Genomic DNA, 26,967 nt, shown 5'->3' on the forward strand with positions numbered 1-26,967 from the left:
CCTGTGTATTAGCTGTGGAAACTTGCTTTGAATAAATTGCAGTTAATTCTGGTTCTTAAATTGTTGATAAGGAGTTGCATGTTCAGGGTGTAGTATATTAGAAGGCCCTTTGTTTTCTTATAAGAAGTGCACTTTTCCTGGACGATACCATTGAATAATCTGCTTGTACGGTGACATTATAATGGGATGTTCGCTTTTGAGCAAGATCTGATCAGTGGTCATGAAATAAAAGTTTGCAATGGCTTACTTTTGCTGCTGCTAAAATTGTGTGCGTTTCATCCATGACCTGTTACAGTAAAGACAAGGAAAACCATGGCCTGCTTCAGTGATGTAGAGGATAAAGTCCAGGCTATGGCCCAGGTGACATGAATTTGATTTGTACCTCTGGTATTAGGCTGCACAAGCAGGGAAGATAGGTGTGCCTGTCTGGGAGGGGGGGGGGGTTTGCTGGATGCGAGTATGCTAACTCAGTTTTCTTCTGTTAAAGCCTGTGTTTTATTTTATTATTTATTAGCTATAAAGGAAATGAAATGGGGGGGTGGGTGAGAATGGGGGTGGGAGGAGAGTGAACGGAGCAAGTAGAAGCCAAGCCCAGAGTCCAGCACAATCACTAAAAACTCTAACAGAATAAGGCTATGTCAGTTCGCTATAATCAGTTTCAAATAATTCATTCCATTCTCTACAAACCCTCTTTCTGTCCAACTATCTAATCTCTCATTACCTACCCACTAAATTACTCCGCAGTTCTGAACACGGCCTACTAAAAAGCTACAAAAAAAGGACCAAAATGGGTCACCTAGTCTATAGCTTTAACCCTTCCAAGGCCTGGAATAGCCTACCACTAGATATAAGATCCCTTGAACACCCCAATCAATTCAAAACTGCTACAAAAAAATACCTTAATGAAAAATGGACTTGCCAATGTAATTATCCCCCATAAACACTCCCCTATAACCTTCTACTTCTCTTCTCTCTTCCTTCCCTTCAATAAAATAACTTACAACTTTATCTTCTCCTCTTGGTACATCACTGTACAAACATAAATAGTAAAATATTTCAGCTATGTAATTATTGCACTATTATGTATATAATATGTAATTATGAATGTATCCCTCTGATGAATGTATTTCTATGTATTTCACTTGCACAGTTTAATGTATGACACTGTAATGCGATAATGTGTGGTACTGATGAATGTAATGTGTGGTACGGTAATGCAGTAATCTGTGGTACTGATTAATGTATTTCTATATGTATTTAATATGTAAAATTTTTATTTTCTGTTGGAGCTTTTCTCCTTGGGCCTCCGCTGAAAATGGGCATTTGTAGTCCAGTCGGACAAACCCAGTAAAGAAATATAAAATAAATAAATAATAAAATAAAACACAGGCTTTAACAGAAGAAAACTGAGTTAGCATTTATTTTAACATAGTAAGAATAAGAGGTTTGGTTGTGTAGTACTATCAGGTAAGAAATAACTTAGTCTGGGTAAGAAATATCTTAACACAGAGTCCAGCTTGTGATAGACATAAGTTTGTTGAAACTAACAGGCAGTCTGTTAAGAAGGGGGGGGGGTTCCTTGCTACCAAGTTACTTTACAGCATACCAACTTGCTAGAGAGTACAGTAGATAATGCCTTAAGTAAGTATATTGTAAAATGTAAAAACTAAGCCAACATACTTTGCAGATAAGGAGATACTGCAAGGTAAGAGAACAGATCTGTGTGATGAGCAAGTTCCATTGCAACCGTTTAATGCAGCATGCAGGACTTTTAACAGTGCACTGTCAGTATGGAGATGAAAAAGACAAACTTGACTGATAGCTGAGGAGAAAAAATATAATAAAAATTGTTACCAAATATGGGGTTTAGCACACAAAAGATAGATGGAGGTATTTTAGAGAGGACAGAAAGAGAAACTCAAACAATATAAACACAAACTGTTAAGACTACCACATCTGCATTCACTCTAGCACAGTAGTACAAATGCAGTGCTGCAGCATTTACATTAGTGAGTTTTAAAACACAGAGCAGGCCTGTAGTCAACAAGTCTAAAATAGCTGTAGTCACAAAAATATGACATACAAGTAAAAGAACTTACAGAGCAAGCTTTTGTGCTCCAAGCAAATGTATGTCCGTGGTCTTTAAGACTGAAGCATTGCTAGAGGAGGATGTTAAACCTGAGTAAAGAATAAACGAAATGTAATAGAAAATGTGTGGCCACTATTCAGTTAGAATGGATTCTGGACTTGGGGGGGGGGGGGTAATTTTGTCAGGGGAGAATAAAGTTGTAGAACACCTTTCCTAATACCATTTTAGAGACCCAAAAACTGCAACTTATTTTATGAAAAACAACTAAAGTTGTTTTAAATGTGGTAATAAAGACCTCATGAAAGCAGATCATAATGTGGTAAAAAGGAAGAGTTTGTTGCTGAATATAGTTCAGTAGTCGGTTGTACTCTAGAGATAAAAATGTTTATTTTATTTATTTATTTATTATTTTTTTTTTGAAAGGGACAAAAAATAAATTTCTTAAAAACATTGTATTGAATTAAAATGAGAAGAACATCATCAAAGAAGCGTCTGATAAAGTTAAAGGCACTGGATGAAATTTAAGAAGAAAAAAGGAACAGTTAACATTTTGGAAAGGAAGAGTGGTATGGTGAGTAGGAGAAAGTTGCAATGGAACAGAACAGCAACATAGTTGTGGCAGTGCACAAAATAAATTCTTTGTACTTGAAAAAAATGTGTTACAGTGGGTGATGTTTGAGGATAAATAAGTATTTCAGAGATAATACAGAAAAAGGAATATGCTGGAATGGGAAAGTTTAAAGTGAGAGAGAAATAAAATGTTAAAATTTTGACAGTAATTTTAATATTGTGATGAATGAAAGGAAGTTTATCTGTACGGGAATAGTGGAAATTGAATATCTATTTCACTTTATTTAGTTTCTATGAAATGAAACATTTCCAACATACTCCAAAGAACATTAATATTTAATAATTCTCTTATTCACTTCAGTATGTAACATTCATTAGTTTCAAAGCTATAACAGACATTTATCCCTTATCTATCGTATATCTGCTGGTTTCCATTAGTTTTGTGCAACTTTTTTATGTAGTTATTTTGTTCGGTGGTTTAGTAGCTGACCACTGACTTCGTGCCTCATTGTTTTCCTGTTTCATTCCTTTATTTCTATATTGGACTTTTTTTTTTTTTTAAACCTGAGGTCCTCACCTTCTTTGGGCCATTTGTTTTACTCATCATGTCTGTAATTTCCTAACAATATGGCTCTATTCCTGACTTCCACTTCCTTTTTATTGCATTCTTCACCACATATAGGAGTAGACAATAATGCTTTATGGTATCTAAGGGGTTGGAGTAGTAGTTCTATTTAAAGATGGACTTCATATCTCCACCCTACCATATAATCCAACCCAGGATAGTAACGCAGAAGTCCTCATTACCAAACTTCAAATCAACACAAACAAATCTTTATACATTATCTATATTTACTTACCACCCGGAAATAATATCACTACAATACAGGCTATACTAAGCTGGGTGTCTTCTCCTTACCCCCAAGAAACAATAATACTAGGTGACTTTAATATTGACTGGAAAGTGTTGGTGCTGAAAATCCTACCTCTCATATTAACCTCCATGGCTTTAGCCAAACCATAACCTGTACAACCAGAATTAACAAACCAAATAAAAAAGAGAGCACCTTAGACTGGATACTCATAAACAGAAACAATCTTATAAAGGTAGGAGTGCTGCCAGATGATGTAAGTGATCATTTTTTGACCTACATCATAAGAGAAAAGAAGGATCTTCCCAACCTCCCCACCTTTAGGATAGCACGTTCAAACTGAACTTAGTGCCTGTGACTGGAACCTTTTAAAAACCCTTCCACTTGAAGAGGCTGTAAAGTATCTTAACTCTAAATTCTTATCTATCCTGGATAGGCATGCACCTAAACGGTCCATCAGAATGAAGTCCAGCCCAGCCCCATGGCTTTCTATAGAAACCAGACATCAAATTTTGCTTAGGAACAAAGCTTGGGCTAAGTGGAGAGCTAACAGAAATATCTCTGATGAACTAAATTTTAGGCAGCTGAGAAATAGTACAAAAAAGGCAATACTTACAGATAAAAAGAACTACTACTGTAAACTGCAGCAAACTCACCAAAATAATCCTCAGAAGTTCTGGTCTAGTATCAATAAACTCCTTTCCCCAGGACACTCTCGAACACCCACACCACTCGATGCAGATTCAAATACCCCCCCATCAAACTGCCAATACCTTTAATTCTTTCTTCACTGCGACCATACAATCTCTAGCTAGTCAACTTATCCCAGCCAGCTCAAGCCTTCCCACCACCACACCAGGCTCTCTACCTACATTCAAACTACAACCCATCTGTACTACTCTCATCTATAAATTCATTCAAAAACTCAAGCCATGTACTCCTTCTGCTACCATCACAATATCTCCAAAAAGCAGCCAAAGTAATTGCCTACCCTATATCCATCCTTATAAATAGGACAATCAAAGAGGGAACCGTTCCAGATATTTGGAAAATCTCCCACATTATCCCCCTACATAAAGGTGGGAACTCAAATGACTACTCTAACTATTGGCCAATAGCTCTCTTATCACCCTTAGCAAAAATTATGGAAAAATGCATTCACCAACAACTTTTACATCATCTATCTCAACATAACATAATAGCAAACTGCCAACATGGCTTTAGGCCATCACATAGTACCACTAATGCTCTTTTATCCTTTACAGATACCATCAATAGAAACCGCAATAAAAACATCCTCTCATCTGCACTCTTTATTGACCTCTCAAAAACTTTCGACATGGTAAACCACATGCTCTTAATCAATATTCTTGAATCCCTTTCCTTTGACTCTCATGCTGTTAAATGGTTCAGATCCTACCTCAGCAACAGGCAGTTCTCTGGGAAAATCAAATTTCATCCTTTCTGCCAGTCACCATCGGGGTCCCTCAGGGCTCTATTCTTGGACCACTTCTTTTCTCATTATTTATCAGTGACCTCCATGTAGTAATTCCTCAAGCCACCTGCATTTAATATGCAGATGATTCTACGCTAATATGCTCAGCATACTCTCCATCAGAACTATATTCTCTTACTCAAATGTTTTTAACACTGTAGAAACATGGTTTACAAAACGCTGCCTCCTTCTTAATGCCAAAAAAAACCAAACTCCTTCCCCCACTACCAAGTCCTCCCCGGTAGATTTCTCAGTCTCTTCAAATAATGGCACTATTATATTCCCTGACTCTACCACTAAACTGTTAGGAATAACCATTGACAATAACCTTACATTTGATTACCATATAAATAACACCATTAAAACAGTCAACAGAAAAATAGGCTCCTTATATAGAATAAAACCTTTCCTAACCCCAGCAGCCAGAATCAAGATTGCTCACTCCCATCTAATCTCTACTGTTCTGTACGCCTCACCTATTTATACCAACCTAAAGAAAAATAACCTTAACAAACTAGCAACTTCCTACAATAACATCGCCAGATTCTCCACTGGCAATCCCTTTACAACCCACCACTGTCTGAATCTTTGGCAACTAGACTGGCTTGAATTCCAAAATGATAATCTCCCAACTTACAATTGCCCACAAGATATTTTACCAACCCAACACCACCCCTATACTCTCCAATCTCTTAATCCCCTATAAAAATCTGAATTCCCTACGTTCTTCTAGCAAACTCCTTGCTAGCATAACCAAGTCTAACAACATGGCTGGTGGCTCTCTGTTTACTAACGCAGCGGGAAAAAACTGGAACCTGCTACCCAATGAACTAACTCTAATCGCATCCTTGCCTCTCTTTAAACAAAAACTCAAAAAACACCTCAAAACGCACTGGTTATGCCCTTGTAGTAACCCTGACTAACCATCCTCTTCCACCACTGTTTCTTCATCTTCCAAACAAACTTCCAAACATTTTAATGCTTATTCATGTAAGCAAGGCTGGTACTGTTTAAACTCTAATCAACATACTGCTGAAATCTTTCTACTTGATGTGAAAAATTCCTTATGAATCTTACTGTGCTACATTTTTATTATTGCTTTTTCAAGTGTAAATATTTTTACTGTTGCTTTTTCAAGTGTGAATATCTTTAATATGTAATAATTACTTGTATTTTTTTATTAATCCTTTCATTTATCATGTAACGATATTTTTAATTTTTCTATCTTGTTGGAGCTTTTCTCCCCGGGCCTCTACTGAAAATGGAAATATATCCAGCTAGACTAGCCTGGTTAACAAATGTAAAATAAAAATAAATAAATACAAATCTTGGTTTAGCAGACTTCCAATCATAATTCAGTAGAATAATATAATTTGCTAACTCAGTTTTCCTGTTAAATATCTAATTCAGTGTTTTCTGGAAAAAATTTTTAAAGTTGACTCACTTTAGTCATAACCAGAAAATGTGATCCCATTTCGCTGTTTCCCCGTTCCGTGCATTATGTGGGTGTCTGACACTAGCAGCACAGGAAGGAACATGGAGGGAGTGGACAAGAGTTAAAAATGCAGATGATGTAGTATTCGTTGGCAAACTTTACCGTATTACCACTTGCATAGAATTTGTCACAGTCCTGTTTTAAGGGTTGACTCCATCTTTCCAGGTTACATTCCCGCATTTATCATAATGGACCTCACTTGAAGAATTAGTGATTTGCAGTTTATATTACTGAGCAGGTGTGTCATTCCGGAATTTACTCAAGTCCACCATGTTCCATTCCATTGAAGACTTTCCTCACATTCTTTGTGAACACCTGCAGACTTTTTTCTTTTATAGATGGTGGTTCATCTGCACTCAGTAGCTATCGGTTCTTGTATGACCCTCACCTAAAAATGATCTTGTGATTTAAATCTCTGTACAGCTACAGCAATAGGAACATTTTGGGCAGATAGATTTTGTTTTCCATGAAAATAATATCCACCACAGTCCAGGCCATGGAAGACTGTGGTTTCATTCTTTAATTGCAGTTTTGCTTAGTTATAGGTAGAATTTTTAGTGACTAGCCAACACAGATCTGTCAGTTTGTGCTACTGTTTCAGTGCACAACCCATGACCATGAACTGCCTCCATGAGTGTAAACTTCACATTTGAAGAAGTATTGCATAGTGCATTAAATCATTCATGGTCTCTGTAGCAGTAAGACATTTGGTCAGATACTTAGATTTTATTGCAGTTAGTGCACTATGTTCAAGTCCCTTGAATATTGGTAGTTTCTGTTCCTCTTATTAATTACCAGCCGTTTGGTCCACCGTGTTAGTTAGGGGTAGTTTTGTTTTGATTGTTAGATGCATCTTATTTTTATCAGCAGACCAACTTGATCTGAGGTATTCTGGGCAACATATGGATTTGTGGGTGGGGAAGGAGTCAGAGCCCTGGATCCAGTGCTTTTGAAAAGTGCCAAGGTGTTATCTGGTCAGAGCAATTAACTCAAAGGTTAAACTAGACAAAAACCAAGACAACATGGATCTAGCATTATAGTAAGTACATAAGTTTAATTTATGATCCAGTGGGGAGGGAAGCCCAGCCCCTTCCCTCCATGTATTTTGTAGGTTTCACCTTTACTCTGCCCCTTGCATGCCTAGTGGCATCAGTGCTGCAATGGATAGTGAGATGCTACTGGTTGCTGAGGCACCACACACTCATGGAACTTCTGGAATTTGATCCTTATTAGTAAAGTTAGAGACATGATCAGTTCTCACCAGTCTCACTGTGGACTTTCCTCTTTTACAGTAGGACCGATCCAACAGTTTTGATGATATTTCATTTTTGGGATGGGTAGGCTGCCTCAGCTTTTCTGTAGCTCAAGGAAATGGACGTGACAGGACAGACACTCCGCACAAACTATCTGGAGCTGTTGGTAATATTTCTTGCCTAGAAGGCTGTTGACAGGGAGCTGAGACAAACTTCTCTCCTGTTGCTGTCCAGCAATCAGTCAGTAGTGAGACCAGCATGAACTTGCCCTTACTGTACAGAAGGATGATGTAGGTCTAGCAGTAGGGCATAGACACAGGCATCATCCTTACAGTGGTTCACATCACAAGGGGAGTGAAATGGCTAACAGATTCCTTGAATTGCAGCTGCAGTCCTGACTAGAACTGATGATTTGGGATTGTCAAGATCACTTCATGGACTGACCTTTTCACAACAGAAAATAAATATTATCCTTACCTTGTTCGTCGCATTTCAGCAGGCTGAGGCAAAGTTTATGATGGAGACACCCCCATCCCTCCTGACAGGAAAGATTCCTATATGTCTTTCCTTACATTTCTTCTGATTCTCCGCTTCTTAGCAAAAGTAGTATTAGTAAGACCAAGACTCCTCCTTCTTGTCCTGTGATGGCTGATAAGGGTGTGACTTAAGGTTCTGACGTCCTTAGCAGTAAAGGCAACTGTGCTAGACTAAGACAATGAAATACACCTTCTTACTGAGGCGACTACGTACTCTGTCTCATGGTATGGCTTCTCACTTAGATTACTTCTTCCTGATGGACTTTTTGTAAACAGGCTCAGAAGTGATCAAGGCTGTCAGGAAACTTTCCACACATCCGATATATTCAGCAAAGCGGAATAAGGTTTCCATTTGGATGGAGAAATATTATGCTACTTCATTATGTCACCTTGCAGGTGATGCTGAATTATCTCAACCATATGTCTCTGATGTTTCATGGTCACAGTGCATGTATCTGTTATCTTTGCCTATCATGACCTTTTAGAGGACAGAACTGTGGTCTTGGCTGATTAAGCAGTTCCTTAAAGTGGTTCAGTGTCATTCCATGCTTGTTAAGAATGCATCTCCTCCTTGGGACTTGAACTTCCTAATTAACAGATTTGCCCATCCCTCATTCAAGCTGTCAGGCTTTGCAGCGTGGAAGTTCACTTCTGGAAAGCATTCCTTTTAGTGGTTATCACCTCTTGTCACAGTATCCCCCACACACACACACTGGATGTCCTTATTTGTAGGGAACCCTGTTTGCTATTTCACAAGGATTGGTGACCATTAGGACCAATCTATATTTCTTGTCAAAATGGCATAATAGTTGTAGTTGAGCAAGTCTCCGTTTTCTTGATTTTCTTTCACACCTTGAATGTGCATTGCCAGCTCAGGTTTTCTTTCAGTTTAGGAGAATAGAACAGCTGTTGGTTTCTTTTCTCCAGGGTGAGAGTGGCTTGCAGTTGTTAAAAAAAAATACTTTCCAACTGAATTGCTAACTGCACTATTTTGCCATCCGGTGAGGAACAACCCATTGGAAAATGCTGCTAACGACCACCCTACCAGGGGCATAGCTACTTCTAGTGCTTGTGTTTCCAAAATTACTGCATTGCAGACATTTTTGCCATAGATGTTTGGTTGTTGGTTCATACTTTCATCACACATTATTTCCTGAAGTAGCATTCCAGGTGTTGGTCATCCTTAATAATTCAGTGGTACAGGACTCAGCCTTCTCAGCCTTTGTTTTTAGGTAATTGTCCCGCAGCTCTGGCCCCATAGGATTTATTTTCACTGCTTTAGATTCTTTCAAATATTTACCCCCTGCAGAAACCTTCTCTAATAGAAAGGTGCTGACCATACTTCATCTGCAATAAAACAGTGCTTCCTACCTTCCCCTGTCTCCCTGTGCCTGGATAATCTCTGTCTTATGGTTTTCAGGAAGTATTTTGCTACAAGTCAGGTAAGAAAACATTGTAATTTTTTTGTATAGTGCGTGTTTTTGCCTTAAAGTTTGTGCTGGCTCAGTGAACAGAACTTGGACTGAGAGTGGTTGAGGCTAGGCATATCCTTCCGATTTGATGAGTGAAGTTGTGGCATGTACCAGTTGAAGTCAGATCGTGCTTGCTCTTGAGAGCTTAGCAAAATGAAAAATATTGCTGAGGTGGGGATAGCAAAAGAGGAAATCCCAACAGTTGGCCACTTTAGAAAGTTTCCTTGTAAATCAACTAAATTAGTGTGTATGTGTTATTTTTTGAGAGTGCTGTCTGTAGTTCATGAGTTTTATTCTTCATTATTCTCTATCTGAGGGGCTTTTGTCTGAAGATCGTGGCAGAAGATCCCACTGTAATGGTTAAAGGTTTAATTTTGTTTGCTCTCAGATTTTTTCCCCATGTTAAAATGGTTGAGAGATGGAAATTCTGGGGTAGGGTTCACTTGCTGAGCCCTGGAATAGCTGTTCTCCAGCATGACACAGTCTGTACATGTATTATACATGAGCTTGTGATATAAAAAGAAACAAATCCCGGAGACTGTAGCTGAGAAAAATACCCAAGTGTTCACCCATTGCAAAGGGCTCTCTTAAAAATCAGCTGATGTAGTCACAACTTGTGTATCTATTACAGGTTCATAGGTACTTACTAGCCTGTTGATCTGTGAGGATCTTTAGAAGCCTGACCATCTATTCCCGTGACATAAATCCAACAAGTATGACACGCAAAATTGAAGGAAATCCGTTTATTACAATAAACTGAAGCGCTTTTCGTACGTTACATATACGAACTTCATCAGATAAAGAACAGATGATAAAATGCAGTTTAAGTAGTAAAATCTCTTAGTCAGCTGATGCATCAATTTAAACCATTAAAGATGTATTACCCATACTAAAACCATACATTTTTGGAATACTTTCTATACATATTATAGCCCTGCTTATTAAAATAGTATCAGAGGCTATTCAAAGTAGATTATAAACAAACAGTAGCAACGAAGAAAAAATAAAAAAAATAGTAAAGATTAAAAATACTAGAAAATATATATGTATTTTAAAACTATTTATAGTATCCATTATTTCATATCACAGAATACTTGAATAAACAAAATCTGTGGTATATATTTTTTTAAAAATTAGATATCCCTTTATAAAGCCTACCTACAAAGGCTTTTGAGTTTTATTCCCGTGACATGTTTAGCCCTTATATAGATTTAAAATGTGAATAACTCCGAGATGAGCAGTACATTTGCTTTTATTTCTGGAGCTAAGCTAGGCAGCTCATAAGTGGGCCAAATGTGTAGATCTAAGAATTTATTTTTAATTCATGGTTACATGAGTTAAGTGTACAGTATTCTTAAGTTAGTCAGGTATTGAGAAGACTGTATAAATGACTACAGATTGTTTAAAAAAGACAGTATTCACTGAAACTATTATGGCTATGTTTAAGAAGACAGTATTCACTTAAAAAGACAGTATTCACTTAAAATGTTATGGTTGTGGTTTTGCTGAGAGTAAGGTCAAAGTTGTGGTTTAAGATTTTTAAGAGCTGGATACAAAGAAACTAATGTCTCCAAAACAGAATCTAGACATGATAGTACACTACATGTGTATTTTTGCAGTGTTAGAAGCATTACTAAAAATGGAATGAGTTGTTGATCACAATCATGAGTGAAAGGTGTGGTGTTGTGGTAATTGTGGAAGGATGGGAACAGTAGGTATGTCTTAATTCATAATTGTAGCAAGTTCAAATTTTAAAAGGAGCATGGCATGAGCATTATAGTTTTGGTGAAACTGATGTAAAGAATTACATTTCTGTTCTAAACATATTAAGTATTACAGGGTACAGAAGCCTGAGTTAGTTAGCTGTTGTAGAAGTGCATCCATAGACCCAGAATCATGATAAATTCTTGAAAAAGTGATTATAAAAATGTCCTTGTGCTGAGTGACTTTAATTAGCCAAAAATTAATTGGGCACAGTGGACTTCTTTATAATCTTTTGTTCAAGAATTTCTTGACATCAGCTGTCAGTGGAGTGGCATAGAGGGATAAAGCCCAAATTACAGCCCAGGTTCGATTACCGGCTTTTGCACTTAGGTACTGGCAAGGAGGGATGGACATGCCCATCCCAGAGGAGGAGAGTATTTGTCTACATATTCACTGTGGGAAGGTATAGTCAATAGAGGGAAGTATCTGTTTGCATAACAGACAAATGCAGGGGGGGGGGTGAGGGTAGGTTATTACAACCCACTATAGCAGCAAGGATGATGCATGATCCTGGGATGCCCTAATGATACTTGTCAGCGCCAACCCTGGCAGTCCAAGTCCAGGGGAGATTAGGAGGAGTAGGTAGACCTGATGTAGAATGGGGACATTAGGACATGCTGATGGTTAGCTGGGGGGGTCTTGAAATCTTGTCAGTCAGTGGGTTTTGACAGTTGGTAACAGACAGAACCCCAAGAAGCAGAAAAATTATATGCTTATTGGCATGTAATGTGCGTGGGCAGCCACGGTGGTGCAGTGGTTAGCATTGTTGCCTCACAGCAAGAGGTTCTCCGGTTCAATCCTCGGCTGGGGTGCCTTCTGTGCGGAGTCTGCATGTCCTCCCTGTGGTCGCATGGGTTTCCTCCGGATGCTCCGGTTTCCTCCCACATCTCAAAGACATGCTGCAGGTGGATTGGACAATCTAAATTGGCCCTAGGTGGGAGTGTATGTATGTATGTATGTGTGTGTGTGTGTGTGTGTGTGTGTGTGTGTGTGTGTGTGTGTGTGTGTGTGTATGTGTGTGTGTGTGCCTTCTGTGGAAGGTTGGGCACCGGACTGACAACTCGACACTGTAAAACTCCACTGCCAATCATGAGCCGACAGGTGATCCGCTGTGGCGACCCCTAACCGGGAAAAAGAGGAAAGAAGAAGAAGATTGGCATGTAATGTGCATAGTTTAATGGTTAAACTTACAGTAATTCAATATTTAAGGACATCTCACCTCAACACCTTGAAATTTCACCTTGAAATTTGGAACTAACATTATAAGAATAACTTTAATTGTAACCAAAAAGAACAATTTCAGATGAGCTGATTATGATATGGTTAGAAAGAACTTAAATTTGAAAATTCTGTTGCTTGTTATTGATATAACACATTACAACAAGTCCTGACGGGAATCTACAGTGAAATATGGCACAAGACATAATAGTAAAAATAAACTGCCTTATTGATGGAGTTATAGTTTATGTACTCTTTGCTTAGAAAAGAAAAAAAATATTTTATACATAACAGGACAAGCCCCAGTAAAAGCATCATGTCTAAGATAAACAGTTTGTACAAAATATTAGAGACTAAAATTAGACATGAAAAAATATGAGACCAATCTAGTAGACAGCTACAGTCTTTCCTCTGCATAAGATAAGACTTTCCACAGACCCAAGCAATTACAGACGCATAAGTCTGACCAGCCTCATATGCAAGCCATGAATAGACTTATTATGGAACTAATTAGTCGGGACATAGGAAACCTCAAAGTACTGGACTAGTCTCGGTTGTCAAGGAGAGGTCGTGCTTACTCAACCTGGTGGATTTTTTTGAAAAGGTCACCAAAACAATGGGTGAAAGGCAAAACAGTACACACTACATAGCTCGACCTGGCCAAAGCTTGTGACACCATTTCCTACTCAGGCATAGTAGAAAAGGTAATTAAACTGGGAATAAACCCCTATGTCAGCAGCAAGTCTAAGGTAAACAATTTATAGAAAATATTAGAGACTAGAGTTAGACATTAAAAATATTTGAGACCAATCTATCAAACAGCTACAGTCATTCCTGTAAGAGTGTAAGAGAGGCCTTCCCACAGACCCAAGCAGTTAAAGACCCAGAAGTCTGACCTGCCTCATATGCAAAGCCGTGGAAAGACTTATCTGGAACTAATCAGTCAAGACACAGGGAACCTAAAGACACTGGACCACTTTCAGTTTGGATTCGTCAAGGGCAGGTCATGCTTACTCAACCTGGTGGATTTTTTTAAAAGGTCACCAAAGCAATGGAAGAGGGCAAAACAGTACACACCACATACCTCAACCTAGCCAAAGCTTTTGACACAGTTCCCCACTCAGACATGGTATAAAAGCTAGATAAACTGGGAATAAACAGCTCATATCACCCACTGGATTGCTATCTGGCTGACAGATAGGGCACAGGAAGTCAAAATAGGGGAAGTTACTTCCACAAAGAGACCAGTCACCAGCAGTCTATGGTTCTGTGTTGGGACCTTTCCTGTTTGACATCTACTTTTCTGAAGTAAAAGCCAATACCAAAGGGCTCTGGCTGACTAATTTGCAGATGAGTGCAAGCTAGGACGGTCACTGAATCCCCAAATGACTTTGCCATCCTGCAGGAAGATTTGTCCTAAAGAAATAGCTAGTGCCAAAGTCATGGACTGAAGCTCAATACCAAAAATGCATTATTGTATGCTTTGGGAAGTCTTCTGTCCCAAGAATCTTCCACAGTAGTAATACACCCCTAAGAGTTGACTCAGTTGTTAGAAGTTTGGGAGCTTATGTGGACTGTGGCCTAACTTTTGACCAACATGTATCCATTGTTGTAAGACAGTCATTCAACATTGCACAGTTTATAAACAAAGGGATTATGTTGAGATGTAGGGATGTCATTGTCCCCGTTTACGCAACCCTCGTTAGGTCAGTCATTGAATATAAACCCCCCCCCACGTGGCATGTATCTGGCCAGATATGTGAAGCAACTGGAACTTCCACAGAGATAACTTACTGAAAGGATACAAGGCCTAAACAACATGCCCTACATGGACCAACTCAAAGCCTTGTCACTGTACTCTGTATCCTACAGACTACTAAGAAGTGTCCTGTGTCTGGTATACAGGGCATCCTCTGGCCCAGTAAGGATGGATTTACTGCACATCAGCATGTGGCCTAGCATCAGAAATGGTCAGTCTAGGGATCTAAACCTCCTCTTCTGCCACACCAGCAGAACAATTTGGATGGACAGGTATATCTCGCAGAGGATACCACTGCTCTGGAACAGACTCCACGTCCACATAAAACAAAATTCATCCTGTCCATATTAAGGCACAGCTTGCATCTATGGATGGGAGACAAAAAAATTACCCCAGGACTGTCAGCTGTACTACTAATTGACAAAGGCAGCTCCTAATTTCTTTATCCCATGCGTGCGTCCCCTCAAATTATCTATGGTATGATCTCAGTTTTTCTCATTAGGTGCAATAGCAACCATGGGATGGGTAAGGCCATTCTCTAACCAAATGGGCTAAGTTAATTTGAACACAAAAATTTAAACTGGCTGGGCTTAAAATGGCCGTCAGGGGCAGCTAGCCAGTACTTGCCTATGAACCTATAAATGATACAGACAATACAAGTAATTGTTTTAGGTACTTCATCCCTAAAACCAAATCCAAATGTTGGTGGACTCTAAGAGTTGACCGAGATTTCCAAACCCATAGAAATTGCTGAAGAATTCAGTAATTTCTTCAGTAAAATGGATCACTTTTGTGATTTGGATGCAGGATTTGAATTGAATAACATAATCCTAGTTAATCAGTGCCCAGTAATAACAAGAAAGACTCTGGAAAATGCAGTCTTTGTGATTAAAACTAGGAGCTCTTTAGGTCCAGTTAGTGTACTTGGAATTGTACTAAATTTGCAAATAACTTTTAAACCTCTTGATAAAATGTTTAATAGGCTGTTGCAAATTTGTACCAATTCTAACAAAATGGAAAATATCTAATGTTTCCCCTTTTTGCAGTGATGTTGCTTAAGAAGCAAGTAGATGTAGATTAATATGTTTGACTTTTTTACTAGGAAAGTCCTTCGAACATTGCTTAGTGGAACTGGTAAATGGTACAGATGTAAAGGGTTTAGATTGATTTATTTATTTGACATTTGTTTACTGGGAAAGTCCGACTGGGTCAGGAATCCATTTTAAGCAGAGGCCCAGGGAGAAAAGCTCCACAAACTACAAACATCTGACAATATGTAATGAAATAAAACATTTGACAAAGAACAGGTAGAATGGTTTACATACAGGTACTTGGCTTAGAAAGTTGCAATATAGCCTGTTTAGCATAAAGGCAGTAAAGTAGCCTGTTTAGCATAAAGGCAGTAAAGTTTCAATTTTCATTTTCTGTAGTCATTAGGCAGCCATGAAAGAGATAAGTAGGTTTATTCAGTTAGATTAATTTGAAAATGTTGGTAGGCTAATGGCATGCATTATGAAGAAAGTCTAGTTAAGAAGGATGTTTACAGGAGTATTTAGGTAGACTGCAGATAGACTTTTGTAAAGTGAAATAAGAGTGTAGAGGTTAGCTTAGATGTATATTAGTAAAGACTAGGAGTTACTTAGAGGAGAGAAAAGGAGGAGTTTAATCTTTGCGGTTAGGACTTAGTAAATTGGGCAGCTGTGTTTTATTTTTTTTTAGAGGAAAAAATAGATGGTAGGGTAAAGTAGGACAGTCTGTTTCATACATTTACAGTTTTCTAATGATCATAATGTAGTAGCAGTGTGTACAGGAATTTAAATTTAGTAATTCACCAAATTATCCATGTTCAACCATTGTATGACCTTTATAGCACTGAGCGGAGGTTGGTTTGTGGGAAGTCCTATCTCTCTGCGACAGGTAGGGAAGATGTGAGAAAGTAAGTATGGAGAGAGTGTGTAATAAGGATAATGTTTAAAGAGGGTTAATGTTTGAGTCAGAGGATACAGTAATCTAGCCTTCAAAGCCTTGGTCACGCAGAGTACAGGATTGCTAAAGTGTATGGGAACCTTAAACCTCTAGAATTTACCCAGCAGTAGACATCTCAGACTGGTGCATTGTGTCAGACATAAGAATAGTGAAGCATTGTTTTATTCTTATAAATCTAGTTTTACTTAAAATTTATTAGAAGACATATCAACATTCTTTGTTAAACTATTAGATGGTACAAGATAAACTATTGCTAAATTTGTATCCATGTCTTTTATTATATATTGCACAGCTCTGTAGAATTGATTGTACAGCTCTGCTGAATTGTTTGCTTTGTTAAATATGTCTCTTTCATGTGTAATGTATGTAATGTATTGTTGCTATTGATGGTATTGTGGAGCATTTCTCCCCAGGCCTTCTCTGAAGGACTACCTGTCCAGTCAGACTTTCATGGTAAACAGATGTTAAATAAATAAATAAATAAAATCAGTTGTTATGATCTTCCATTACATGCACATACTAAGAAAGTTCTTAAATCTTTTCATTCATAGGATGGAGTACGAAGATATAATGAAGCCAATGCAAGAAAGAAACTAAGGCTTGACAGGTAAATTACATTGTATGAAAACATTTTTCTCAAATTTAATTTAAATATAATCAGTCCTTGCATTTATGTATGTATGTGTATATTTTGCTTGTAGATGAGTACACCTGTGTTTGAGGCATTCTGGAAATCTTTCTCTCTCTTCTCCTTTTGTTGTGTAGGTGACTTGGTTGCCTACTATATGTAACTGTTTCTGTCCCTTTTATGCATATTTCTGCTTTGAAATATTTTTCCACCCCTTTCCACATGACTCCTGTTCATTAGCTATAAGTTTTCAAGTTTTTTTTTTTTATTTCTTGACTTGTTAACTGCTTCAGTGTGGCCCTTGTCGAACCTTTTTCAGCCACAACCTGTGATACAAAGGCAGGGGTAAATATGCATATCTAAATGTGCATGTATGCACACGAAGTGTGTGTGTGTGTGTGTGTGTGTGTGTGTGTGTGTGTGTGTGTGTGTGTTTTATATATATATATATATATATATATATATATATATATATATATATATATATATATATTTATTGTGTGTATCTATAGCTGTATATCTGTGCAATACACACACACACACACACAGGTATATATTTATATATATATATATATATATATATATATATATGTATATAATGTGTGTGTATGTATATATATATATATATATATATATATATATATATATATATATATATATATATGTGTATATATATATGTATATATATCTATAGGTAGATGTGTGTGTGTGCCTGTATATGTGTTTCTCTTTTATGTTATGCACAAAAAAAAAAAAAAAAAAATTTATCTGCTTTTACTGTATTTGTGTTTCTTCCTACTTTATTTTGCTTTTGCGTCTTCTTAAAAGTACTCAATTGTATTTATTACTGCTTGGTGTAACTCATTCTAAGCCTTTTAGTTTAAGCACTTGGGTTCAGACCAGTTGTTTTACATTAGGAAGGTTTGTGGTCTGCACTGTAGTGGCAGAACAGGTAGCTTACATCCTTCTAAGTTGGGAACTGCTGATTGAGGGCTCAGTGTCTGTTATTCTAAAAGTGTATTAATTCTGGTTTAAGCACTTGAGCTTCAGGCCAGTTATTTTACATTAAGAGGGTTCATGGTCTGCACTCTTGTGGGAGGAGAGGCTGGACTCTGCCCTTCTGAGCTGGGAATTTATGGTTAAAGGCTTATAGTGCCTGCATATTTGAACTGCTTCTTACTGAAATTGGTACACCTTGTTTGCTGTAGCATAGACTAGATCCAGGCCTGCTGAATCTAGCTTTGTTTGTATAACTTGAGCACTAATCCAGGCATTCTTTAAAGTATTCAATTGTATTTATTACTGCTTGGTAGTAACTTGATTAAAGTGTAGCTATCATTCTAAGTCTTTCGATTAAGCACTTGGGCTTCAGACCAGTTGTTTTACATTAGGAAGGTTTGTGGCCTGCACTGTGGTGGCAGGACAGGTAGCTTACATCCTTCTAAGTTGGGAACTGCTGATTGAGGGGGCTGATTTTTTATTGTTCTGGTTTTAAAGGGGTTAGGCCGTTTTTTTACTTGGGGTTTTGGTTCACCTTTGGGGGGGGGGGGCTGGGTCGCCCCCTGACTGGGTTTTGGTTAAAACTTTGTTGTTTTGCTGTTTTCTGAAAATTTTACCTTTTGGTTTTTGCTGTGATCCCCTGTGAATCTGCTTTTTTTTACTTTTTTTTTTTCTTGTTTTTTCCCGAAAGAATTACCCGGGGTTTTAGCCTGGGCCCCTGAAATTAGTTACTGACTTTTTCCTTTTTTAAAATGTAGGAATAGTATTAAATTATTATATTTGTTGTGTGTTTGTTTTGTTTTTGTGTTTGTGTTTGTTGTATATATATATAAATATTTATATTTTTTATATATATATTGGGGTATATATTATATTGTGGTATTATATATATATATATATATATTATTTATAATATGTATATAATGTTGTTATTATATATATATATATATATATATATATATATATATATGTTATATATATATATATATATATATGGTAACATAAAAAAAAAAATTTATTGTTTATATTGTTAATTTATGTTTTTTGTTTTAAAAGTATAATTGTATTTATATTTAATATTTAGTTTTAGTTATTGAGGTTGTTTTACATAGTAGTCTATTAAATTCTAAAATATATGTATTAATATATTTACGGGGGGGGGGGGGGGGGGGGGGGGGGGGGGGGGGGGGGTGTGGGGGGGGGGGGGGGGGGGGGGGGGGGGGGGGGGGGGGGGGGGGGGGGGTGGGGGGGGGGGGGGGGGGGGGGGGGGACAAAAAAAAAAAAAAAAAAAAAAAAAAAAAAAGAAAAAAAAAAAAAAAAAAAAAAAAAAAAAAAAAAAAAAAAAAAAAAAAAAAAAAAAAAAAAAAAAAAAAAAAAAAAAAAAAAAAAAAAAAAAAAAAAAAAAAAAAAAAAAAAAAAAAAAAAAAAAAAAAAAAAAATCCCTTTAAAAAATTTTCCCCCCAAAAACAATTAAATGCAAATATAAAACATAATTAATAGACTTAAAGTAAAAAAAAAAATATAAATTATTAATAGATAAAAAGAAAAAAACATAAAAAAAAAAAAAACCCAAAAAAAAATTGTAAAAAAAAAGAAAAAAAAAAAAATTGATTTTATTATTATTTTGTTTAAATTATTTTTTTTTGGTTGTTTGTTAGTTGTTATAAATATATAGTAGTAAATAGATAAAATAAATTTAAAATTGTTAATTTTTATATAAGTTTAATATATTTAATGTAATATTAACTTCATATGAATTGGGAATCTTGGGGAATTTACAATGTATTACACAGACATTCTTTAATCAACAATAATGAAATATAGAAAGGGATAATTTCAATCATACTGAAACATAAGGAAAAACATCACTAAATTAGTTAATAACTATGACAGAAAAAACATAATAAAAAAAATATATTAAAAAAAATTGTAGAAAAATTAAAAAACAAAGTAAAAAAAAAATAAAATATAAAGATGTTAAATCATTAAGAAAAAAAATGATAATTGTAATAGTATTATTAAATAGTATGTATAAAAATATGCTGTGTGTAATCCACATAAAAAACTGATTAAAATAAAATATGATTAAGTATATTTTAATACCTAGGCCCCGGGACAATGAAAGAGAAATAAATTTAATTAAATATAATGACTATACATTTAAAAAGGGTACCAAATATAAAAATGATAATATAAAATTAAGTATTGGATAAAGGGATCAACCTGTCACCGGGGAACATGTAAAAATGTTTAAAGGGTTTATGTAGGGTTTGGATATGAAAGGCTTTTAATATTTTTTAGGAATAAACCCATCAATAGGTATCAAAATAAAAATAAATAATTTTTAATGCAAAATTAAATAAATAACTAAATTATTATGAAAATGTATTGATAAAAAATGTAATAAACAGAAATAAATATATTATAATATATATGAAATATTAAGGAACAAAAAGGGGTAAAATATTCATATAACTCCATTGTACAAAAATAAATTATATTGAACTAAATTTTAAATATTCCATTTTTTAAACTTAAGCCCCCTCCAAAAAAATTTTAAAATAAAATTATAAGGTTTTAAAAATTATATTAAAATTAAAAAAAATTTTAAATTTTTAAATTTAAAATAAAATTTAAATTAAAAATTAATTTTTAAAAATTTAAATTTTTAAAAAAAAAATATAAATTATTTTAAATGATTATGTTTGAAATTTTTATGAAAATAAAAAATTTTATTATATATAATTTTTTTGAGAAAAAAGTGAAAATTTTAGAAATTTAATTAAAAATTTGAATTTAAAAAAGGGTTGTTTTTGAAATTTTTTTGTTATATATTTTTTATAATATATAAATATATATGAAAAAATATTATTTGATATTAAATAAAAAAAGTTTTATATTTTTAAAATAATTATAAAATATATATAAAAAAAATAATGAAAAAAAATTATATTATATATAATTATAAAAGTAAAATTTTAAATATAAAAAAAAAATAAATAAAAAGAAAAAAAATAAAAATTTATTTAAAAATAAAATATTATAAATGAAAAAAAATTTTTGGGGAAAAAAATTTTGGTTTTTTTTTTTTGTTTTTTTTTTTGGTTGGAAAAAAAAAAAAAAAATAAAAAAAATGATGAAAAATATTTTTAAAATTTTATTTTTTTTTAAAAAAAGAGACGGAAAAAGAAAAAAAAAAATAAAAAAGAAAAAAAAAAAATAAAAAAAATAAAAAAAAAAAATTGATAAAAGAAAAAAAAAAAAAAAAAAAAAAAAGAAAAAAAAAAAGAAAAAAAAAAAAAAAAATGTAAAAATATAAAATAAAAAAAAATTTTAAAAAAAAAAAGTTTATTTTTTTTTAAAATAATATTTTTTTTTTTTAAAAAATTTTTTTTATTTTTATTTTATAGGGGAAAAGGGTTTTAAAAAAATTTTTTTAAAAAAAAAAATTTTTTAATAAAAAAAAAAATTTTTTTTGGGTTTTTTAAAAAAATTTTTGTGAAAAAAATTTTTTTAATTTTTTTTGAAAAAAAGGGGTTTTAAAAATTTTTTTTTTTTTTTTTTAAAAAAAAAAAAAAAAAATATATATATATATATAAAAAATTTATATATAAAATTTTTAAAAAAAAAAATAAAAATTAAAATATATAAATAAAAAATTAATAATAATAAAAATAAAATTTTTAAAAAATTAAAAAAAAATATTTATTATAATATATAATGAAATTATAATAGTTTAAATAATATTGAAAAAAAAAAAGATAAAATAGAAAATAAAATATATAAAATATTATAATAAAAAAAAATTATAAAAATAAAATTTATTAATAATTTTTTAAAAATTGATATAAAAATTAAATATAATGTGAATATAGGGCTTAAGCAAGTAAATTTAAATTTTTGGATATATTATATTAAAATTATTTAATTTGGAATATAATAAAAAATAAATTATTTTAAAATTATTATTTTTAAAAAATAAAATATTTACACACACTATTGTAGTGTAGCCAATCAGCATATTTTTGGGAGGACAGGGAAACCATACAAATACCACACAGATGCTAACTAGAGATTAAGATTGAATCCTGGATCCTGGAGGTCTGGAGCTCAGGTTGCAAAATTTAGGGTCAAGTCTGCCAACAGTGATATGCCTAAAATGTCAAAAATAATATGCCACAAAACTATGTGCATCTGAAGCTCAGTAGAATTGTTTTATAGTATTTGTCTTGCCATAGCCAGTGGATATGTCCACCCCTCCCTTGCCTTTTGCATCACTTCTGGATGAACTTTAGAACCCTCTGTGAAATAAATATTTAGATGCACTGTGCCTGGCGCACTTCGGTGGTCATGGTGACAATAACAATGAAGCGGCTTTATAGCCTAATCTTCCATTATAAGCCTAATACACTACCTTTCACTGTGACAAGGGTTCCTGCATCGTACAGCTGCTCTGTCTTGTCTCACCAAACACTCCTACACCACCCTGGGGAACACAGTACTCATATATGTAAAGGAAGTAAAAACATTTCTCTTGATACTCCTCAGAGGATCCTTGCATCCATTTCTCAATACTATGGGTGGGTACAACTTATCTTGTCCCAGCAGGTAAAGTCTTTGATAATGAAAGCACCATCCTTTAGGTTCTACCATTAGCCCCAGTCAGTATTGCATTTGTTGATGAATTGGTTGACACCCGTCTGGTCATCTTTTTCCTGTTGTTCTCTGGTCTTAGAGGAAAGTTGGAAGGGATCATAACTACAGTTGGTCTAGAAATTCTTAAGAAAGTTTGAGCTATTTGCTTTTATCTCTGCTGTTAAGCAGTTTAAAGGATCATAGATCTGCTTTCTTGATTTTGATTCCGCAATGTAATATTTCAGTAGAGTTTTCCTCCCCTATATTTACTAGTTCTGCACCTTTCAGAAGGAAAGGAACAAAGCCTCCACATGGCTCAGTTATGATATAAAGTTGCTGATGACCCAGCATCCATCACCAACTCTGGAAGCAGCACAGTAGATGTAATTTTCCCAGACAGCTATTTGTCTGACAATGAAGACCTTTGCACTCATCATCATCATCAACAGCCCTTTTGTTTCCCATTTTTCAACATGGGGGTCGGGGTGTCGTGTTAACTGCCACCATTTCTCTCGATTCAGTGCTACATGCCTGCATCTGTCATAGATATTCTCTTACACAGTCCCTCCACCTCCTTGCTGGATGCCCTTGTTTCCTCTTACCTTCTTCCTGTCTGTCCAAAATCTTCTTCAGCAGTTTGTCTTCTGCTGCTCTGCACATTAGCCCAAACCATCATAATCTGTTCTCTGTGACCTTGTCTGCAATTGGAGCTACTGTGGCTTTTGCTCATATGTTTTTATTTTTGTCTGGTCCACAGTGTACATCCTACCACCCTTCTCAGGTACTTCATTTCCATCACCTCTAGTTTTTTCATCTGCTCTGCCTTTACTGCCCTGGTTACTGTACCATACAGTAATACTGGTCACACCACTGTCTTGTACATCTTACTTTTCAGCTTCTTTGGTATTCTTCCGTCATACACTACATCTGACACTCTATGCCAGTCGGCTGCAGCCCCTCTGATTCTAGCTTTGATCTGTTGATTCAAACTTCCCTTCTCATCAACCACCCCTTCCAGATACTTGAAGCTATTAATCTGTTCCACTGTCTTCTATTCTACATCAATTCTCAGCTTCTTCTGATTTCTCCAATTTGCTGCCATTACCACACATACAACTGCACTTAGTTTTATCCCATGTGCTTCAGTTTTGCATTCCATTCCCCTGTCCTTTGCTGAAGTTCTTTCTCAGAGTCTACTTGTAATGTCACATTGTCTGCATACAGCAACTTTGTTTAGTTGTTCCCTCAGACATTTTTACTAATGTAATCCATCACCATTATGAACAGCAGTGGGCTCAGAGATGAACCCTGGTGCACACCCTCTCCTACTGGGAAACCCCTCTGTAAGACCAAACACTGTTCGTATTAGAGTCATTGGGTCTTTGTACATATCCTGCATTAATTCTAGTAATGTTTCTGGGACTGTGAATCACTGCAGTACTGCCCAAATCAGCTTTCTTGGGACCTTGTTGTATGGTTTCTCCAAGTCTAGGGATACCCAGTTGGACTCTTTCCTCATCTCTAGCTTCTTTTCAACTGTCTGTCTCTCTCGGGTCAGTAGTGCTGCATCCTGATGTGAATCCGAACCGTTCATGTCCTATCTTACTTTCTACTACTTTCTGCATATCTGTTTATCGGTCACCCTATCCAGAACTTTCATGCAGTAGGACATGAGTTTGATACCTCTGTACTACCCACAGTTGTAGATGCCCCATTTGTTCTTGTGTATAGGCATTCACCAGTCATCTGGGGTATGCCTTTCTCTCCACACTGTTATGAGTGCCCTCATGAGCTATTTCTTCTCTATCTCACTGAGTATTTTTATCATATCTGCTGTGACCTCATCTGAGCCTGCTGCTTTCCTTGACTTCATTTTTCTAAGTGCTATTCTTACTTCTATGGTGGTCTCCTCCTCTTCTGTCATGGTATGCTGTGTCTGGGGCAGTACATTTTCTGTGGGCTTCTCTTCATTCAGAAGCTGCCAGAAGTCCCCCTTCCATCTGCCTTTGATGTCCTGTGGACTGGTGAGCAGGATGTTGCTGGCATACCTTGTGAAGGGTGTCTGCCTGTCTTCTTTGTCTTGCAACCTGATATAGTTTGTTTGTGCCACCTTCTGAGTCACTTTCCAGAAGTTGGTAGAGTGGCACCGATGCTCTATTCTTCACTAATGCAACTTATTTCTTAGCTTGTTTGTTAGCTAACTAGTATTCCTTCCTAGCCTGGTTAGTATTTTCTATCTCCCACTTTTTCCTGCAGTATTTCTTTCTTTTGATGACTTCCTGGACTTCTGCACTCCACCATCAGCTTTCTTTATGTACATTATCTCCATACCAGGCTTGGCCATCTATCTGTTCTGTAGTTCTCACACATGCTGTTTTGATTTTGAGGCACTGCCATTCTTCTTCAAGTACACCTATTTCCTTCTCTACTCTTCTTGGGATGATAGAGCCCTGAGTAATTCCTTGAGCTGTTTTACTTTCTTTCCAGTTCCAGTCAATTTCCAGGTCTTCAGCCTGGTCTCTGTTGACTATAGCACCTTCTCTGATCATTGCTTGCAGCTGATTGTGGCAACCAGTAGTTTGTGCTGTGAGCAGACTGTTTCACTGGGGATGACTTTGCAATCACTGATTCTGCGCCAGTGCCCTTTCTTTACTAGGAGGAAGTCCACCTGAGTTGCATGTTGATCACTCTTGTTGTGATCTTGTGACGGTCTCTTTCTGAACTATGTGTTGGCTACTATCAATCCGTTTGCCAGACAAAAGTCTAGAATGACTGCTCCTTCTTCATTCCTGTTGCCCCATCCATATGGACCCAGGCAGTCCTCATACCCTGTTTTGTCTGTCTCGATATGTGCATTCAAGTCACCCATTATCAACACCAATTCCTGTTATCCTGTTTGATCTAGTAGGTTCTGCGACTGCTGTATGAATGCACTGTTTTCCTCACTGTCACAACCGTCCTGTGGAGCATAGGCTGAGGTTATGAATACTGTCCCATCATTTTGTTGATATCCCTTAGTGCCTTCTGAAGCCTCTTTCTCACCACAATTCCCACACCATTTCTAGCCTGTCCTCCTCCTGATTAGTAGACTCTGGATCCCAAGCCAAGTGTCTTTGCTGCATTGCCCTTCCATCTTGTCTATTGGACACATAGGATGGCCAGCCTCCTCTGTACCATCATGTCATCCACTTCCAAGCTCCTACATTGAGTGTAGCAATTCTTAGTTCATGTTTTGCAGGTTGATTGGTTTTACGGCCATCTTTCGCTCAATAGATTTATCCCAGGTATTGCCATGGATCAGCCAGTAGCTTATTGACCCAGGGCTTCTGGGCTTTATGGAGGACACGCACTGGCCAATAGGGGCACATACACCCCTCCCACTGTTAGCATGGGTCCCTGGGTCCCTGGGGTAGGCCAGAGTATGCCAGGTCCTCAACCCACTTACCACCAGCAAGAACCCATGCCCATTTGGCAGCATTAGTCAACATGACTGAATCACCTAGAGCTATATTTTACACCATTGAGAGACTAGTCCTGCCACAGTGCACAGTCTGTGATCCATGTTCTCTTATCCTGAGGATACTGTGCAGTATAGTAGATGCCCAAAGCAGTTGGTCTGTACAACTCTTCTTCCTATAGGGCACCATGTAGAGTCTGTGCTGCTGCCCACAGCTCCAGTCATTGGTAAGTTTGAGATGGAAACAGCATGTTTTTCGGAGATTGGAAGAACCCCACAGACACAGGGCGAACCTTGTACCTTATGTATTGGAGGCTAGGATCTTAACCATTATGGCAACTGTCAAATATATTTGTAGTACTGAGTAGCAAAAGAAACTTGATCTCAACAAACTCTCACAGTAATAGTCACAATTATGCATAGCATGGCATCACTAAACAGCTTAATCTATATAATTTCAACCTAATCAATTTGCTTATGATATTCCGGTGCATTTCAGTCCATTTTTCATTAAATCCGCAGCTGCCATTTTCATTCGGCTACCTGTTCCTTTATTTTCTAAGGCAACACAGTGGTTCTTTCAGGGAAAACCTCTCCTGTCAACCTTGCACATATTTCTTCCTTGGGGTGGAAGCTACTTTTAAGAAAGTTAATCCTCCTTCACCCTGAGTAGGTCTACTACCTCCAGAGTGCTTAAAGCTTGCTAAAACTGCTGCTACACCCCATCTGCTCTGCAGAA

The 26,967-nt window shown here is 36.1% G+C and overlaps 1 protein-coding gene across 5 annotated transcripts in view; it reads left to right on the top strand.

The window, feature by feature from the left end:
- ACOT11 (acyl-CoA thioesterase 11) overlaps positions 1-26,967 on the top strand; it is a 506,836-nt gene that overhangs the window by 371,376 nt on the left and 108,493 nt on the right. For all 5 annotated transcript variants that reach the window (XM_044085489.1, XM_044085490.1, XM_044085491.1 and 2 more), the window contains one exon: positions 17,061-17,116. In XM_044085489.1, coding sequence (XP_043941424.1) covers positions 17,061-17,116 — 56 coding nt within the window. The remainder of the gene's footprint in view (positions 1-17,060; positions 17,117-26,967) is intronic.

Source organism: Protopterus annectens, chromosome 10.part0, assembly GCF_019279795.1.
Source record: "Protopterus annectens isolate FY-2018-M chromosome 10.part0, PAN1.0, whole genome shotgun sequence".
NCBI classification, from domain to species: domain Eukaryota; kingdom Metazoa; phylum Chordata; order Ceratodontiformes; family Protopteridae; genus Protopterus; species Protopterus annectens.